This window comes from Haliotis rubra, unplaced genomic scaffold, assembly GCF_003918875.1.
Source record: "Haliotis rubra isolate DU_JTF1 unplaced genomic scaffold, ASM391887v1 Scf299, whole genome shotgun sequence".
Lineage (NCBI taxonomy): Eukaryota > Metazoa > Mollusca > Gastropoda > Lepetellida > Haliotidae > Haliotis > Haliotis rubra.
Genome location: NW_025766967.1, coordinates 972,141 through 991,706, shown reverse-complemented (window position 1 = coordinate 991,706; position 19,566 = coordinate 972,141). Strand labels below are relative to the sequence as shown.

General features: G+C 43.1%; 1 protein-coding gene across 1 annotated transcript; it reads left to right on the top strand.

Moving 5' to 3' along the window:
• Positions 1-525: 525 nt before the first annotated feature.
• LOC124282347 (cell wall protein DAN4-like) lies at positions 526-5,340 on the top strand (the record flags this gene model as incomplete). The annotated part of the gene is made up of 3 exons (XM_046718313.1): positions 526-693; positions 4,913-5,023; positions 5,260-5,340. Coding segments are annotated over 3 exons (360 nt in total), but the record flags the coding sequence as incomplete, so codon positions are not given.
• Between the last annotated feature and the right edge of the window lie 14,226 nt (positions 5,341-19,566).

Genomic DNA, 19,566 nt, shown 5'->3' with positions numbered 1-19,566 from the left:
CCCACATCTACTCCCACAACTTCAACTACACCCACATCTACACCCACAACTACACCCACATCTACACCCATAACTTCAACTACACCCACATCTACACTCACAACTTCAACTACACCTACATCTACACCCACAACTTCAACTTCACCCACAAGTACAGCTATATCTACACCCACAACTTCAAGTACACCCACAACTACTCCCAGAACTACACCCACTTCTACCCCCACAACTTCAACTAAACCGACAACTACAACCACATCTACCCCTACATCTACACCCACAACTTCAGCAACACCCACATCTACACTCACATCTACACCCACAACTTCAAATACTCACAGAACTACACCCACATCTACACCCACAACTTCAACTACACCCACAACTACACCCATAACTACACCCACACCTACACCCACAACTTCAACTAAACCGACAACTACAACCACATCTACCCCCACATCTACACCCACAACTTCAACTACACCCACATCTAGAACCACAACTTCAACTACACCCACAACAACACCAACAACTACACCCACATCCACACCCACAACTTCAACTACTTCCACAACTACACCCACATCTACACCCACAACATCAACTATACCAACAACTACACCCATAACTACACCCACATCTACACCCACAACTTCAACTACACCTACAACTACACCTAAATCTACACCCACAACTTCAACTACACCCACAACTACACTTACATCTACACCCACATCTACACACACAACTTCAACTACACCCACAACTACTCCCACAACTATACCCACATCTACACCCACATCAACACTCACAACTTTAACTACACCCACAACTACACCCACATCTACACCCACAACGTCAACTACACCCACAACTACACCCACATCTACACCCACAACTTCAAGGACACCCACAACTACACCCACAACTACACCCACATCTACACCCACAACTTCAACTACACCCACATCTACACTCACAACTTCAACTCTACACCAACATCTACACCTACAACTACACCATACCCCACAAGTACACCTACATCTACACCCACAACTTCAACTACACTTCCACATCTTCAATTACACCTACACCAACATCTATACCCACAACTTCAACTAAAACTGACAATTCACAACCAACATTTTACACCTACATCTACACCTACAACTTCTCAACCCAATACTCTACACTACACCCACATTTTACACCCCACAATCTTTAACTACTTCTACACAACATCTACACCCACATCTACACCCACAACTTCAACTACACCCACATCTACACCTATAACTATACCCACATTTACACTCTACAACTTTCAACTACACCTACAACTACAATTCTACATTTACACCCACAACTTTCATAACTACACCCACAACTACAATTCTTACATCTACCCCCATATTTTACACCCTTACAACTTCATTCAACTATAACCCCATATCTACATTTCTACTTTACTACACCTTCACAACTTCAACTACTACTTCTTACATCTACATCAAATCACAAATATCAATCTACACCTTCCACAACTACACTTTTACATCTACACCTACACTACTTTCTACTACACCAACAACTACTTCCACAATACCTAGATCCACTTCTACAATTTCTCAACTTTCAACTAAAACTGACAACTACATCTCACATTCTACCTCTACATTCTATATTTTACAAATCATCTTAACAACACCTACAAATAACACCCACATATCTACACTCTACAACTTTCAACTACTTCTCACAACTACAATTCCCACATTTACACTTCACAATTTCAACTTCTACTCCACAAATAAATACCCCACAAGTACACCCACATCTACAATTTCCTACAACTTCAATTACACTCTACACCATACATCCTACACTCTACAAATTTCAAACTACACCTAAACTACCCTAAATATCTACCCTACATTTTACACTTCACAATTTCAATACCCACATCCACACTCTACATCTTTTACACTACAACTTCAATCTACACTACCACAACTACTTCCCACATTTATTTCTACATCTACACTTTCACAATTTCTAACTACACCTATATATCTACACCATACAACTTCAACTCAAGCATTCACACCAATACACTCTACATTCTTACAATTTCCACAACTTTCAACTTCACCTACATATCTACACTTACAACTTTCAATTCACACCCCACATTCTACAATACACTCACATTTACAATCAAGCAACTTTTCAACTACACCTACAACTACACTCTACATATCTACTCTACTACTTCAACATCTACAACTTCAACTACACCTACAATTACACCTACATTTTACACCTACAACTTCAACTAAACCCCACAAGTACACCCCACAACTACACACACATTTACAACTTCCTACAACTTCAATTATACCCATATCTACACCTACAACTTTAACTATACATACACCCATATTAAGCACACTCTATATCTACCTCTATACTGACAATTTCCACAACTTTAACTATGTTGCACAACTACACCCACATCTACCCCTACTTTCTACACTTACAACTTCACCATACTCTACATTTTAAGCATTCACAAATATCAACTACACCTACAAATTACACTCTACATTTACACCTACACAATTTCTACTACACCAACAACTCATTCCTACAATTAGACCTATTTCTACTAAATCTCAATTAAAACTGGACAACTATATCTATATTCCTATTCTACATCTACATCTTCACAACTTTCAACAATACCTACACTACAACACCTACATCTACACCTATAACTTCTAATAATTTCCTACAACTACATACCTACATTTCTACATTTCACAACTTTCAACTTTCTACCTCTCACAACAAATACCTACAAGTACAACCTACACATCTACACCTACAACTTCAACTACACCTACACCACAACTACTTCCTACATCTACACCTACAACTTCATAATTATAACTCCAAAACTACTTTCTAACATCTACCTCTAACATCTACACTTCACAACAACAACTACACCTTACATTTTACACCTACAACTTTCAACTACATTTAAACAACTACTACACTCTACATCTACACCTACATCTACACCTACAACTTCAAATACACCTACATCTACACTCCACACAACTTTCAACTACACCCACATCTACACCTACAACTTCAACTACACCCCTACAAGTACACCCACATCTACACCACATCTACACCCACAACTTCAACTACACCTAAAACTACTCCTAACATCTACATCTACTACATCTACACTCTCATCACAACTTCAAATACAATTCCACATCTACACCTACAACTTCAACTACATCCACAACTACACTCAACATACCTACACCCACATCTACACCTACAACTTCATCTACACCTACATCTACACCTACAACTTTCATCTACACCTACAACTACACCTACATCTACAATTCCACAACTTTCAACTACACCCACATCTACACCTACAACTTCAACTACACCTACAAGTACACTCTTACACTACACCTGTACATCTACACTCCACATCTTCACTACAACTACACCTACATCCACACCTACATCTACACCTACAACTTCAACTACACCCACAAACTACAATCTACACACATCTACACCCTACATCTACATCCACAACATCAACTACACCCACAACTACACCTACATCTACACCTACAACTTTAAATATCTACACCAACAACTACACCTACAACTACACCTTACATTCTACACCTCTTCAACTTCAACTAAAACTGACAACTACATCCACATCTACCCCCACATCTACACTCACAACTTCAACAACACCCACAACAACACCCACATCTACACCCACAACTTCAACTACTCCCACAACTACACCCACATCTACACTCACAACTTCAACTTCACCCACAACAACACCCACAAGTACACCCACATCTACACCCACAACTTCAACTACACCCACAACTACCCCTACATCTACACCCACAACTTCAACTACACCCAAAACTACCCCAACATCTACCCCCACATCTACACTCAAAACTTCAACTACACCCACATCTACACCCACAACTTCAACTACACCCACAACTACACCTACATCTACCCCCACATCTACACCCACAACTTCAACTACACCCACATCTACACCCACAACTTCAACTACACCCACAACTACACCTACATCTACACCCACAACTTCAACTACACCACACATCTACACCCACAACTTCACACTACACTTCTACAACATACACTCACAACTACACCCACATCTACACCCACAACTTCAACTACACCTACATCTACTTCTCCTACATCTACACTTTTACAACTTCACTACACCTTCCATCTACACCCACACCTACACCTTCAACTACACCCACAACTACACCTACATTCTACACCTACAACTTCTACACCCACAACTACACCTACATCTACACCCACAACAACTACACCTACACATCCACACCCACAACTTCAACTACACCCAAAACTACCCCCACATCTACCTCCACATCTACACTTACAACTTCAACTACACCCACATCTACACCCACAACTTCAACTACACCCACAACTACACCTACATCTACCCCCACATCTACACCCACAACTTCAACTACACCCACATCTACACCCACAACTTCAACTACACCCACAACTACACCCACATCTACCCCCAAATCTACACCCACAACTACTCCGACAACAACACCCACATCTACACCCACAACTACAACTACAACTTCAACTACACCCACATCTACACCCTACATCTACACTCACAACTTCAACTTCACCCACAACAACACCCACAACTACACCCACATCTACACCCACAACTTCAACTACACCCACAACTACCCCTACATCTACACCCACAACTTCAACTACACCCAAAACTACCCGCACATCTACCCCCACATCTACACCAACAACTTCAACTACACCCACAACTTCAACTACACCCACAACTATACCTACATCTACACCCACAACTTCAACTACACCCACAACTACACCTACATCTACCCCCACTTCAACACTCACAACTTCAACTACACCCACAACTACTCCCACAACTACACCCACATCTACAGCCACAACTTCAACTACTACTCCCGGACAACTACACCCACATCTACACCTACATCTACCCCCACTTCAACACTCACAACTTCAACTACACCCACAACTACTCCCACAACTACACCCACATCTACACTCACAACTTCAACTACACCCACAACTACACCCACAACTACACCCACATCTACACTCACAACTTCAACTACACCCACAACTACACCTACATCTACACCCACAACTTCAACTACACCCACAACTACACCCACATCTACACCCACATCTACACCTACAACTACACACTTACATCTACACCCACAACTTCAACTACACCCACAACTACACCTCCACATCTACACCCACAACTTCAACTACATCTACACCTCAACAACAACTACACCTACATCTACACCTAAAATTCTACACCTACACCTACATCTACACCTACAAATCACAATCTACACTCTACATCTACACCTACATTCTTACACATCTACAACTTCTACTACTCACCTACAAATACACTCCACATCTACCATCTACATTTTACACAAATAACTTCAATTCTACACCAACATTATACTCAACTTCCTACAACTTCTACACTACATCTACAACTACAACTACCACATCTACACCCCACATCTTACACCATACATTACTACATTTTACCTACACTCCACATTTAGTATCTACACCTACAACTACAATCTACACTCTACACTACATTCTTACAATATCTACACCTACATACATACTACAACTTTCAACTACACCTACATTCTACACCCTACATCTACACCTACAACTTCAACTACCCACATCTACACCTACACCTACAACTACACTACACATCTACACCTACAACTTCAACTACACCTACATCTACACCTACAACTTCACACTACATCTACACCTACATCTACACCTATACATCTACACCCACATCTACAATCTACACCTACAACTACACCTCTACATCTATACTCTACATCTACACACCTTAACATCTACACCCACATCTACACCTACACATCTACACCCACAACTAATACACTACATATCTACACCTACATTTCTACACCCACATCTACACCTACTGGGACATTCTACACCTACATCTACACCTACATCTACACCCACAACTTCAACTACACCCACATCTACACCCACATCTACACCCACATCTACACCCACAACTTCAACTACAATAATTCTACACCTACACCAACTACATCTCTACACCTACAACTTCACATTTTACACCTACATCTACACCCACATCTACACCTACATCTACACCTACAACTTCAACTACACCACAACTACACCCTACATCTACACCTACAACATTCAACTGTACACCTACAACTACACCTTACATCTACACCTACATCTACACCCACAACTTCACCTACACTACACCTACATCTACACCCTTCACATCTACACCAATCTACACCAACATCTACACCTTACATCTACACTCCACAACACTCAACATACACCTACATCTACACCTGCATCTACACCCCACATCTACACTTACACAACTTCAACTACACCCACATCTACACCCACAACTACACCCACACCTACAACTACACCTACATCTACACCCACATCTACACCTACAACTTCAGCTACACCTACATCTACACCTACACAACTACACCTACATCTACACCTACATCTACACCTACATCTACACTCAACAACTACACCTACACCTACACAACTACACCTACATCTACACCTACAACTTCAACTACATCTAAACCTACAACTACACCTACATCTACACCCACATCTACACTTCACAACTACAACTACATCTACACCTACACCTACAACTTCAACTACACCCACATCTACACCTACATCTACACCCACAACTTCAACTACACCCACAACTACACCCACATCTACACCCTACATCTACACCCACATCTACACCTACACCTACAACTACACTACCCAACATCTACACCTACATCTACACCCACATCTACACTCCCTACACCTTCAACTACACCTACAACTACACCAACATCTACACCCACAACTTCAACTACACCCACAACTACACTGACACTACACCCTACATCTACACCATACATCTACACCCACAACTACAACTACACCTACAACTACACCTACACATCCACACCCACACCTTCAACTACACCCACAGCTACACCCACATCTACACCCACATCTACACCAACCAACATCTACCTACACACCTACAACTACACCCACATCTACACCCACAACTTCAACTACACCCCACAACTACACCAACATCTACACCCACATCTACACCCACATCTACACCAACATCTACACCCACATCTACACCCACATCTACACCCACATCTACACCCACATCTACACCTACACCTTTACCTACACCTACAACTTCAACTACACCAACAACTACCCTCTACATCTACACCCCTACATCTACACCCTGCAACTTCAACTACACCTACATCTACACCTACAACAACTACTACACCACAACTACACCCACATCTACACCTACATCTACACCCACATCTACACCCAACAACTACACCTACAACTACACCCACATCTACACCCACATCTACACCCACACCCCCAAAACTACACCTACACATCTACACCTACATCTACACCTCACAACTTCAACTACACCCACAACTACACCTACATCTACCCCCACATCAACACTCACAACTTCAACTACACCCACATTTACACCCACAACTTCAACTACACCCACAACTACACCCACATCTACACCCACATCTACACTCACAACTACACCCACAACTACCCCCACATCTACACCCACATCTACATCCACATCTACACCCACATCTACATCTACATCCACTTATGCTACGTCCATCACTGAAACCGACACAACACCATCGTCTACATACACAGCAATACACAGTACCTTATGGAACACTGCACACACTTTAAGTTCCTCAAATGCATTCATTTCCGCAAGCACCGTGTCACCAGCTGCATCTTCTACTGCACCAGCCATTACACACAGTACCGCATCGGACATTGTACCCACTTCAACTTTGACCACTGAACCAACTACTGGGTCCGCTAATATACTGTCAACTGCATCCGCCACACCTGTATACACAACAACGCACAGTAATTTCAACCGAACATTGCACAAACACAAAAATTCCCGCACTACTGCTTTCCACACTGTCATTCATATCCAGAAGCTCCATTCCATCTGAGTTGAATCATCTACTGCACCCTCTATTACGGGCAGTAGTGCATCCAACACTGCAAATCCACTACACCTTTCAATATTGTAGCAACAGCGGGAACCACCAGTGTTTATACTACTCCTTCCTCCACTGCAACAACAACAACTGTATTTTTCCTTAGCACCCACTACAACTTTTGGCCACTGATCTCCTTACTGTATTGGCTAATACACTTCTTCTGCATCCTCACGTCCACAAGTGTGTCCTCCATAGCACCATCGTCTGCATACACAACAAATATACAGCACTCAATCCAACATTGAACACACTGTTATTTCCCACAAATTCATTCACATCCAGCAGCTCCATTACACTTAAAGCCGCATCAACTTACTGCACCCTCAATCATAGGCAGTACTGTATTATCCATAGCACCCTACCACACACACAACTTTTCCCCGATACTCATACCCACTACCACACTCACTCACCACACCCACAACCAAACTCACAACCACACCCACCATTACTACCCCACAACCACACCTGTAAACACAGCCACAAGTACACATTCTTCAAGAGTCCCCGCTGCCACCAACTACTGCAGGTCCAGTAACATACGTTATGCTTATTGTCAGTGATGATTATCATTTTACTGTAAACTTAATAAATACGAATAATATGTATTATATAATGTTCGAATTCCACACATATGGCATGCTCGTGCTACAAGACATTTATTAGGGCTATGCATACAGGCTAGCATATAAGTGCGGAACGAGGCCGAAATGAAAGTTAAGTTGCTATTGATCGCAATACTTGAAAAAGATGGGTTTTATGTGGAACTTTTAAATGAGGCCACCGAGGGTTATTATTTCGGGAGTTCGCCGGGAGCTGGATTCCATACGTAAACCGTGGAGCACTGATAGCTGAAGGGGAGCGAAACCTGAATGCCCGGAGTTTCTGCCTAGTAATAGCGGAGGAAGGTACCCATTCCGCTTGATCTTAATATTCTTGGAAGGCCAGTGTTGGTGACTAGCTCAACAAGGCACTCTTGAGCCGTAAGATGGTAACACTGGTATAGACTCTCTCTCAGGACCTTGAATTCAATTCTGGCTCTTGATTGGTAGCCAGTGAAGAGACTTAAGAACAGGCGCGTTATGTGGATCCCTTAGAGGAACTTTTGTTGACAAGTCGAGCTGCAGAGCTGTGTACTTCTGGAGTTTTGATAGAAGTTTTTCGGAAAGTTCGTAGGAAATAAGTATACAGTAGTCAATCTGAGGATAACTGGCGATCGCACCATAGTATGAGCTGCCGCTGTAGTAAGGCGGTTTCGGATGCTGCTAATGTTCCGCAAATGGAAGTAACAGGATTTGCGTTATCGTGCCGGAACATGAGCTTTCAAAACAGAGATCAAAGTCCGCATGAAGCCCAAGCTCTTTACGGTTTTCGAAATTGGAATGACAGTATGCAAAACGCATCGAAAGTGCAAGCTCCATCACTGAATAAAGATTCTTCCGAGTGCTGACATGCAACGCTCTGTCCCGTATCCGTGCAGTTTGAGCAAACGTTCATCCATGCTTTTATACCACTTGTACATCTGACAGTTCCGCCTGCATTCTACGCCCACGTACCGGGATTGCAAATTGAATCATACACAACCAAGTGCTCACCAGCACAAAAATGGTGGCTCGTTCGATCCGTGTACTGATCATATCTCCCTATATTCCTGGTGTAAAGCGTAAACAATTTTGGTCCTTAGAACCGGATCCTTGTGGTAATTCCACGCGACAAAGTGCTTTTCCTTTAGATGCATGATTATTTATGATGACTGACTGCTGTCGATTGTTGGAGGTATCGAAACAAACCAGCATGATAGTGCCATTCCGGTTAATTCCAATGGAAGCCCCCAAGTTGTCTAAGAAGTATATTGTGGTCAAGAGTACAAAAGCGGCCACAGGCCTGGCAGTTAGTACAAGTAGGGTACCTCTTCCTGCTGTCATAACGAGATAAAGCAAATCATTCGTGACATCGAATGAGTGCCGTTTCCAAAGTATGTCGTGGTCTATGAGCAGATTCGTCCTTTTCGGCAAGTCCGTGCGCTCTGGAAAGATGTAGTTCAGTCTACCTTCTCACAGCCCCTTTCAACAAGCTCTCGGATAGGAAAAGGGTAGGACGGGAGACAACGCGGTAATTTTTCAAGCTCATTTTGACCTGATCCCGCTTTTCTTTGATCAATGGTTCGATGACCGCTTCCTTCAGCGGTGGAACTTCGGAAATTGAAGTTGAGCCCCAAACTTTACTAGCGCCAGTTTATTGGAACAATTAGAACATCTCGTCAGAAATTTGGTTGGCATCGGATCCAGGACACATGCTGTCGTTGGCTTTACTATCCTTTAACTCAGTTTTAAAAACTTCTCGGACTTCTGTGAATGCTTGCATACAGTCCATGACATGTCCACCGAACTGGCGGTGTGTAGGCAGGTTTTGATTGTCGTTCATCGTATCTCTTAACATGACCTTTGTGTATGCCAGATATTTTTTCAGCAAAATATTGACTGAAACTAATCACAAGATCAGATGAGCTCTCTGATTTTGGTAGATAATCATCATTTTTCTTTCCAAGAAGAGATAACAGAAACTTGTGCATAGCTCAACTTAAGCGGATTGTACAGTCAAAGGCAAAATTAATGCGACACACAGGAATCACTGTTAAGCTTGTATTGCTGTGAATGAAATGCTATTACATGGAAAGACAAATGTTTCTAGGCATGGTAACGATAAACAGTTGGTTCACAAGCAAGTTCACGCGGTCAGTAGCGAGTGTGTCTATCTTGGCACTGACACAGGCCTGGTACTTTCGCGTCATTGAGGGGATCTTGCGAGCCACGGTAACACATTAACCTTATTTTTCTGACTTCTGCTCTTGGTAAGACTGCATGAAAATGACAAGTCTGGTTGCCTGGTCATTTCAAATCAACATGGGCTGCCCATAATGCCTCGACCAGGCATACCGGTCAATGCAACTTTCGTACAATTCGACGAACTGCTTGGTTTTGGTTCTTCGACCATTTTAACTTCCTGGGTTACGGCGTCCAGAAGGTGGTCATCTCCTACTTTTACACGTGATGCTCGCATCAAGCCAAGAACAGCATGTGTAATATGTCTCGAATGGCTTATGTAAAATGAGAGTATCATCAGAAGTCCCACCTGGAGTCACACATTCAGTTAAACCTTATATCATGTCAAAACCCACCGAATGCCCTCAGACGAAACAAATACCAATATGGCTTGAGAGTGGACGGTTTACCCTTCTTAAGCCGGGCACCCTCAATAGTCAGCATGTTTTTGAAGGTCCACACACATCAACAGGCAATTACTGGGGGTCTGTCATTGCGTTTGACTAGGTAAGGAGTGAGCGAGTATGAGGTGGGTTGGTGGAGTGCGTGTGTGAGTCAGTGTGAGGTGGTGTTGTGGGTGAGTACGTGAGTGAGGGCGGAGTGAGTGAGTATTTATAATTAGTTCATGGTAGCTGTCAGCTTAAAGTGGGAGGACATCGCGATGGTGAAGCACATAAACATGGATAAGATGTTGCCAAACCCAGAAACAGAGGCGAATTATCAGCTTATTTGTGGTTGTCATCTCGAGAGTTATGACTAGAAGCAAGGGTCAGTTGTGTTGCCCTTCATGTGTTGAGCCCCTCAGTTGCTTCGCACGAGTTGTAGAGCCAATCCTTTGACATATTCAAGTTGTATCCGTGACGTTTTCGTTTCTAAAGGAAGCATGTCAAACTCTGTCTGACTGGATGTGCAAGTAACAGCAGAAATGGTCTTATCTTACGATAGCGTAAACTGTTGAAGGCATGACTTTCTTTATCAGAAACACGATTGTGTACAGTCAAAGGCAAAATTAATGCGACACACAGGAATCACTGTTAAGCTTGTATTGCTGTGAAATGAAATGCTATTACATGGAAAGACAAATGTTTCTAGGCATGGTAACGATAAACAGTTGGTTCACAGCAAAGTTCACGCGGTCAGTAGCGAGTGTGTCTCTATCTTGGCACTGACACAGGCCTGGTACTTTCGCGTCACTGAGGGGATCTTGCGGGCCACGGTAACACATTAACCTTATTTTTCTGACTTCTGCTCTTGGTAAGACTGCATGAAAATGACAAGTCTGGTTTCGCCTGGGTCATTTCAAATCAACATGGTTGCCCATAATGCTCGACCAGGCATACCGGTCAATGCAACTTTCGTACAATTCGACGAACTGCTTGGTTTTGGTTCTTCGACCATTTTAACTTCCTGGGTTACAGCCGGCGTCCAGAAGGTGGTCATCTCCTACTTTTACACGTGATGCTCGCATCAAGCCAAGAACAGCATGTGTAATATGTCTCGAATGGCTTATGTAAAATGAGAGTATCATCAGAAGTCCCACCTGGAGTCACACATTCAGTTAAACCTTGTATCATGTCAAAGCCCATGAATGCCCCCTCAGACGAAACAAATACCAATATGGCTTGAGAGTGGACGGTTTACCCTTCTGCCGGGCACCTCAATAGTCAGCATGTTTTGAAGGTCCACACACATCAACAGGCAATTACTGGGGTCTGCTATTCGTTTGACTAGGTAAGTGAGTGAGCGAGTATGAGGTGGGTGGGTGAGTGCGTGTGTGAGTCAGTGTGAGGTGGGTGTTGTGGGTGAGTAATGTGAGTGAGGGCGTGAGTGAGTGAGCATTTATAATTAGTTCATGGTAGCTGTCAGCTTTAAAGTGGGAGGACATCGCGATGGTGAAGCACATAAACATGGATAAGATGTTGCCAAACCCAGAAACAGAGGCGAATTATCAGCTTATTTGTGGTTGTCATCTCGAGAGTTATGACTAGAAGCAAGGGTCAGTTGTAAGTTGCCCTCTTTCATGTGTTGAGCTCCTCAGTTGCTTCGCACGAGTTGTAGAAGCCAATCCTTTGACATATTCAAGTTGTATCCGTGACGTTTTTCGCTTTGTAAAGGAAGCATGTCAAACTCGTCTGACTGGATGTGCAAGTAACAGCAGAAATGGTCTTATCTTACGATAGCGTAAACTGTTGAAGGCATGACTTTCTTATCAGAAACACGATTGTACAGTCAAAGGCAAAATTAATGCGACACACAGGAATCACTGTTAAGCTTGTATTGCTGTGAATGAAATGCTATTACATGGAAAGACAAATGTTTCTAGGCATGGTAACGATAAACAGTTGGTTCACAAAGTTCACGCGGTCAGTAGCGAGTGTGTCTATCTTGGCACTGACACAGGCCTGGTACTTTCGGCGTCACTGAGGGATCTTGCGGGCCACGGTAACACATTAACCTTATTTTTCTGACTTCTGCTCTTGGTAAGACTGCATGAAATGACAAGTCTGGTTGCCTGGTCATTTCAAATCAACATGGCTGCCCATAATGCTCGACCAGGCATACCGGTCAATGCAACTTTCGTACAATTCGACGAACTGCTTGGTTTTGGTTCTTCGACCATTTTAACTTCCTGGGTTACAGCCGGCGTCCAGAAGGTGGTCATCTCCTACTTTTACACGTGATGCCTCGCATCAAGCCAAGAACAGCATGTGTAATATGTCTCGAATGGCTTATGTAAAATGAGAGTATCATCAGAAGTCCCACCTGGAGTCACCACATTCAGTTAAACCTTGTATCATGTCAAAACCCATGAATGCCCTCAGACGAAACAAATACCAATATGGCTTGAGAGTGGACGGCTTTACCCTTCTTAAGCCGGGCACCTCAATAGTCAGCATGTTTTTGAAGGTCCACACACATCAACAGGCAATTACTGGGGTCTGTCATTCGTTTGACTAGGTAAGGAGTGAGCGAGTATGAGGTGGGTGGGTGAGTGCGTGTGTGAGTCAGTGTGAGGTGGGTGTTGTGGGTGAGTACGTGAGTGAGGGCGTGAGTGAGTGAGTATTTATAATTAGTTCATGGTAGCTGTCAGCTTAAAGTGGGAGGACATCGCGATGGTGAAGCACATAAACATGGATAAGATGTTGCCAAACCCAGAAACAGAGGCGAATTATCAGCTTATTTGTGGTTGTCATCTCGAGAGTTATGACTAGAAGCAAGGGTCAGTTGTAAGTTGCCCTCTTTCATGTGTTGAGCCCTCAGTTGCTTCGCACGAGTTGTAGAAGCCAATCCTTTGACATATTCAAGTTGTATCCGTGACGTTTTCGTTTCTAAAGGAAGCATGTCAAACTCGTCTGACTGGATGTGCAAGTAACAGCAGAAATGGTCTTATCTTACGATAGCGTAAACTGTTGAAGGCATGACTTTCTTATCAGAAACACGATTGTACAGTCAAAGGCAAAATTAATGCGACACACAGGAATCACTGTTAAGCTTGTATTGCTGTGAATGAAATGCTATTACATGGAAAGACAAATGTTTCTAGGCATGGTAACGATAAACAGTTGGTTCACAAGCAAGTTCACGCGGTCAGTAGCGAGTGTGTCTATCTTGGCACTGACACAGGCCTGGTACTTTCGCGTCACTGAGGGGATCTTGCGGGCCACGGTAACACATTAACCTATTTTTCTGACTTCTGCTCTTGGTAAGACTGCATGAAAATGACAAGTCTGGTTGCCTGGTCATTTCAAATCAACATGGCTGCCCATAATGCTCGACCAGGCATACCGGTCAATGCAACTTTCGTACAATTCGACGAACTGCTTGGTTTTGGTTCTTCGACCATTTTAACTTCCTGGGTTACAGCCGGCGTCCAGAAGGTGGTCATCTCCTACTTTTACACGTGATGCTCGCATCAAGCCAAGAACAGCATGTGTAATATGTCTCGAATGGCTTATGTAAAATGAGAGTATCATCAGAAGTCCCACCTGGAGTCACACATTCAGTTAAACCTTGTATCATGTCAAAACCCATGAATGCCCTCAGACGAAACAAATACCAATATGGCTTGAGAGTGGACGGTTTACCCTTCTTAAGCCGGGCACCTCAATAGTCAGCATGTTTTTTGAAGGTCCACACACATCAACAGGCAATTACTGGGGGTCTGTCATTCGTTTGACTAGGTAAGTGAGTGAGCGAGTATGAGGTGGGTGGGTGAGTGCGTGTGTGAGTCAGTGTGAGGTGGGTGTTGTGGGTGAGTACGTGAGTGAGGGCGTGAGTGAGTGAGTATTTATAATTAGTTCATGGTAGCTGTCAGCTTAAAGTGGGAGGACATCGCGATGGTGAAGCACATAAACATGGATAAGATGTTGCCAAACCCAGAAACAGAGGCGAATTATCAGCTTATTTGTGGTTGTCATCTCGAGAGTTATGACTAGAAGCAAGGGTCAGTTGTAAGTTGCCCTCTTTCATGTGTTGAGCCCCTCAGTTGCTTCGCACGAGTTGTAGAAGCCAACCTTTGACATATTCAAGTTGTATCCGTGACGTTTTCGTTTCTAAAGGAAGCATGTCAAACTCGTCTGACTGGATGTGCAAGTAACAGCAGAAATGGTCTTATCTTACGATAGCGTAAACTGTTGAAGGCATGACTTTCTTTATCAGAAACACGATTGTACAGTCAAAGGCAAAATTAATGCGACACACAGGAATCACTGTTGCTTGTATTGCTGTGAATGAAATGCTATTACATGGAAAGACAAATGTTTCTAGGCATGGTAACGATAAACAGTTGGTTCACAAGCAAGTTCACGCGGTCAGTAGCGAGTGTGTCTATCTTGGCACTGACACAGGCCTGGTACTTTCGCGTCATTGAGGGATCTTGCGGGCCACGGTAACACATTAACCTTATTTTTCTGACTTCTGCTCTTGGTAAGACTGCATGAAAATGACAAGTCTGGTTGCCTGGTCATTTCAAATCAACATGGCTGCCCATAATGCTCGACCAGGCATACCGGTCAATGCAACTTTCGTACAATCTGACGAACTGCTTGGTTTTGGTTCTTCGACCATTTTAACTTCCTGGGTTACAGCCGGCGTCCAGAAGGTGGTCATCTCCTACTTTTACACGTGATGCTCGCATCAAGCCAAGAACAGCATGTGTAATATGTCTCGAATGGCTTATGTAAAATGAGAGTATCATCAGAAGTCCCACCTGGAGTCACACATTCAGTTAAACCTTGTATCATGTCAAAACCCATGAATGCCCTCAGACGAAACAAATACCAATATGGCTTGAGAGTGGACGGTTTACCCTTCTTAAGCCGGGCACCTCAATAGTCAGCATGTTTTTTGAAGGTCCACACACATCAACAGGCAATTACTGGGGGTCTGTCATTCGTTTGACTAGGTAAGTGAGTGAGCGAGTATGAGGTGGGTGGGTGAGTGCGTGTGTGAGTCAGTGTGAGGTGGGTGTTGTGGGTGAGTACGTGAGTGAGGGCGTGAGTGAGTGAGTATTTATAATTAGTTCATGGTAGCTGTCAGCTTAAAGTGGGAGGACATCGCGATGGTGAAGCACATAAACATGGATAAGATGTTGCCAAACCCAGAAACAGAGGCGAATTATCAGCTTATTTGTGGTTGTCATCTCGAGAGTTATGACTAGAAGCAAGGGTCAGTTGTAAGTTGCCCTCTTTCATGTGTTGAGCCCTCAGTTGCTTCGCACGAGTTGTAGAAGCCAATCCTTTGACATATTCAAGTTGTATCCGTGACGTTTTCGTTTCTAAAGGAAGCATGTCAAACTCGTCTGACTGGATGTGCAAGTAACAGCAGAAATGGTCTTATCTTACGATAGCGTAAACTGTTGAAGGCATGACTTTCTTATCAGAAACACGATTGTACAGTCAAAGGCAAAATTAATGCGACACACAGGAATCACTGTTAAGCTTGTATTGCTGTGAATGAAATGCTATTACATGGAAAGACAAATGTTTCTAGGCATGGTAACGATAAACAGTTGGTTCACAAGCAAGTTCACGCGGTCAGTAGCGAGTGTGTCTATCTTGGCACTGACACAGGCCTGGTACTTTCGCGTCATTGAGGGGATCTTGCGGGCCACGGTAACACATTAACCTTATTTTTCTGACTTCTGCTCTTGGTAAGACTGCATGAAAATGACAAGTCTGGTTGCCTGGTCATTTCAAATCAACATGGCTGCCCATAATGCTCGACCAGGCATACCGGTCAATGCAACTTTCGTACAATTCGACGAACTGCTTGGTTTTGGTTCTTCGACCATTTTAACTTCCTGGGTTACAGCCGGCGTCCAGAAGGTGGTCATCTCCTACTTTTACACGTGATGCTCGCATCAAGCCAAGAACAGCATGTGTAATATGTCTCGAATGGCTTATGTAAAATGAGAGTATCATCAGAAGTCCCACCTGGAGTCACACATTCAGTTAAACCTTGTATCATGTCAAAACCCATGAATGCCCTCAGACGAAACAAATACCAATATGGCTTGAGAGTGGACGGTTTACCCTTCTTAAGCCGGGCACCTCAATAGTCAGCATGTTTTTTGAAGGCCCACACACATCAACAGGCAATTACTGAGGGTCTGTCATTCGTTTGACTAGGTAAGTGAGTGAGCGAGTATGAGGTGGGTGGGTGAGTGCGTGTGTGAGTCAGTGTGAGGTGGGTGTTGTGGGTGAGTACGTGAGTGAGGGCGTGAGTGAGTGAGTATTTATAATTAGTTCATGGTAGCTGTCAGCTTAAAGTTGGAGGACATCGCGATGGTGAGCCCATAAACATGGATAAGATGTTGCCAAACCCAGAAACAGAGGCGAATTATCAGCTTATTTGTGGTTGTCATCTCGAGAGTTATGACTAGAAGCAAGGGTCAGTTGTAAGTTGCCCTCTTTCATGTGTTGAGCCCACAGTTGCTTCGCACGAGTTGTAGAAGCCAATCCTTTGACATATTCAAGTTGTATCCGTGACGTTTTCGTTTCTAAAGGAAGCATGTCAAACTCGTCTGACTGGATGTGCAAGTAACAGCAGAAATGGTCTTATCTTACGATAGCGTAAACTGTTGAAGGCATGACTTTCTTATCAGAAACACGCTTTAAAAATGCGTGTGGGAGATTCAACATACCGCAAGGCATAATCAAGAGAAGTAGCTTGGCCTACAGAACCTTACGTTATCCCATGGTCAGTTGTCGCACTGCTAAATTCTTTCATTAGGTTTATTATGATATTATATTTTTATTACGTTCATGTCCCGTGTATGATTCCATATTTCAATATAACGTTTCACACGTCTTACATTATGAACCGAACGAGGGTCACATGCGTGCTTAACATAAATAGGGGTGAACTTACAAACTGTACGTTGTCTCCAAATCTGAATCTGAATAGTCTTATGGTTTGGTGTCAGTTGTGATTTGATTAGGCTTTTGTTATTAGCATGTGCGTCAAACAAACAAACAAACAAGTCTGTACGGCATCCTCGCAAAAGTGACTGAGTGAAATGTGTTTAACGCCGCTTTGGACACTGTCCGGGTTAAATCACGGTGTGTCAACTTAATCTAGGACCAAAACCCCAAGTGATGCATGTCACAGATGTATGGAGGTTATATGGCGCCGGTCTGTAAATAATCGAGCCTGGACAAGACAATCAAGTGATCAACAGCATGAACATCGATCTACGAAATTGCAATACGATGACATGTGTCAACCAAGTCAGCGAGCCTGACCACCTGATCCCATTAGTCGCCTCTTACGACAAGCATGGGTTGCTGATGATCAATTCTAACCCGGATCTTCACGAGTCCCGTGCCGAATGGAGCACAGCACTGCGAAAACCGAGCCAGTTGAGGCACCTTCGATGATTTGGTCTTCCGTTACCCTCTGCAAGCATTGTCTGTATACTAGATGCACTGAAATTCCAGTCATCATACAAAATGAGCTCTCTTCTTTGCGAACAACCTTTTCTTTTCTTATGAATGTGGAAAAGGTTTTGTCGCTTCTATTTATAAGAACAGTGTTAGTCCGATTTACCAAAATGCCTGAGCCTTGTCTCCTTAAACCAAACTCACCCAGAACACCGGCTGTTGATTTGGGAGTTGATGTGTGGAAAATGCTCATTTCTAATTGATCAATTAGAGGTTTCAAATCACAACAACAACCTCTGATCATAACAATCATTTAGACGGATCATCATCACAGACGCGAATACTAAATTCTTGTTGGTAAGAATTTAGAAATCATGAAATTTAGTTCAGAAGCACTAAATTTACAAGTAATGTGTTTTGTATTATTTATGATCGTAGAATTTTGTTGAATTAGCGTTTTTCATTTCAGGACAC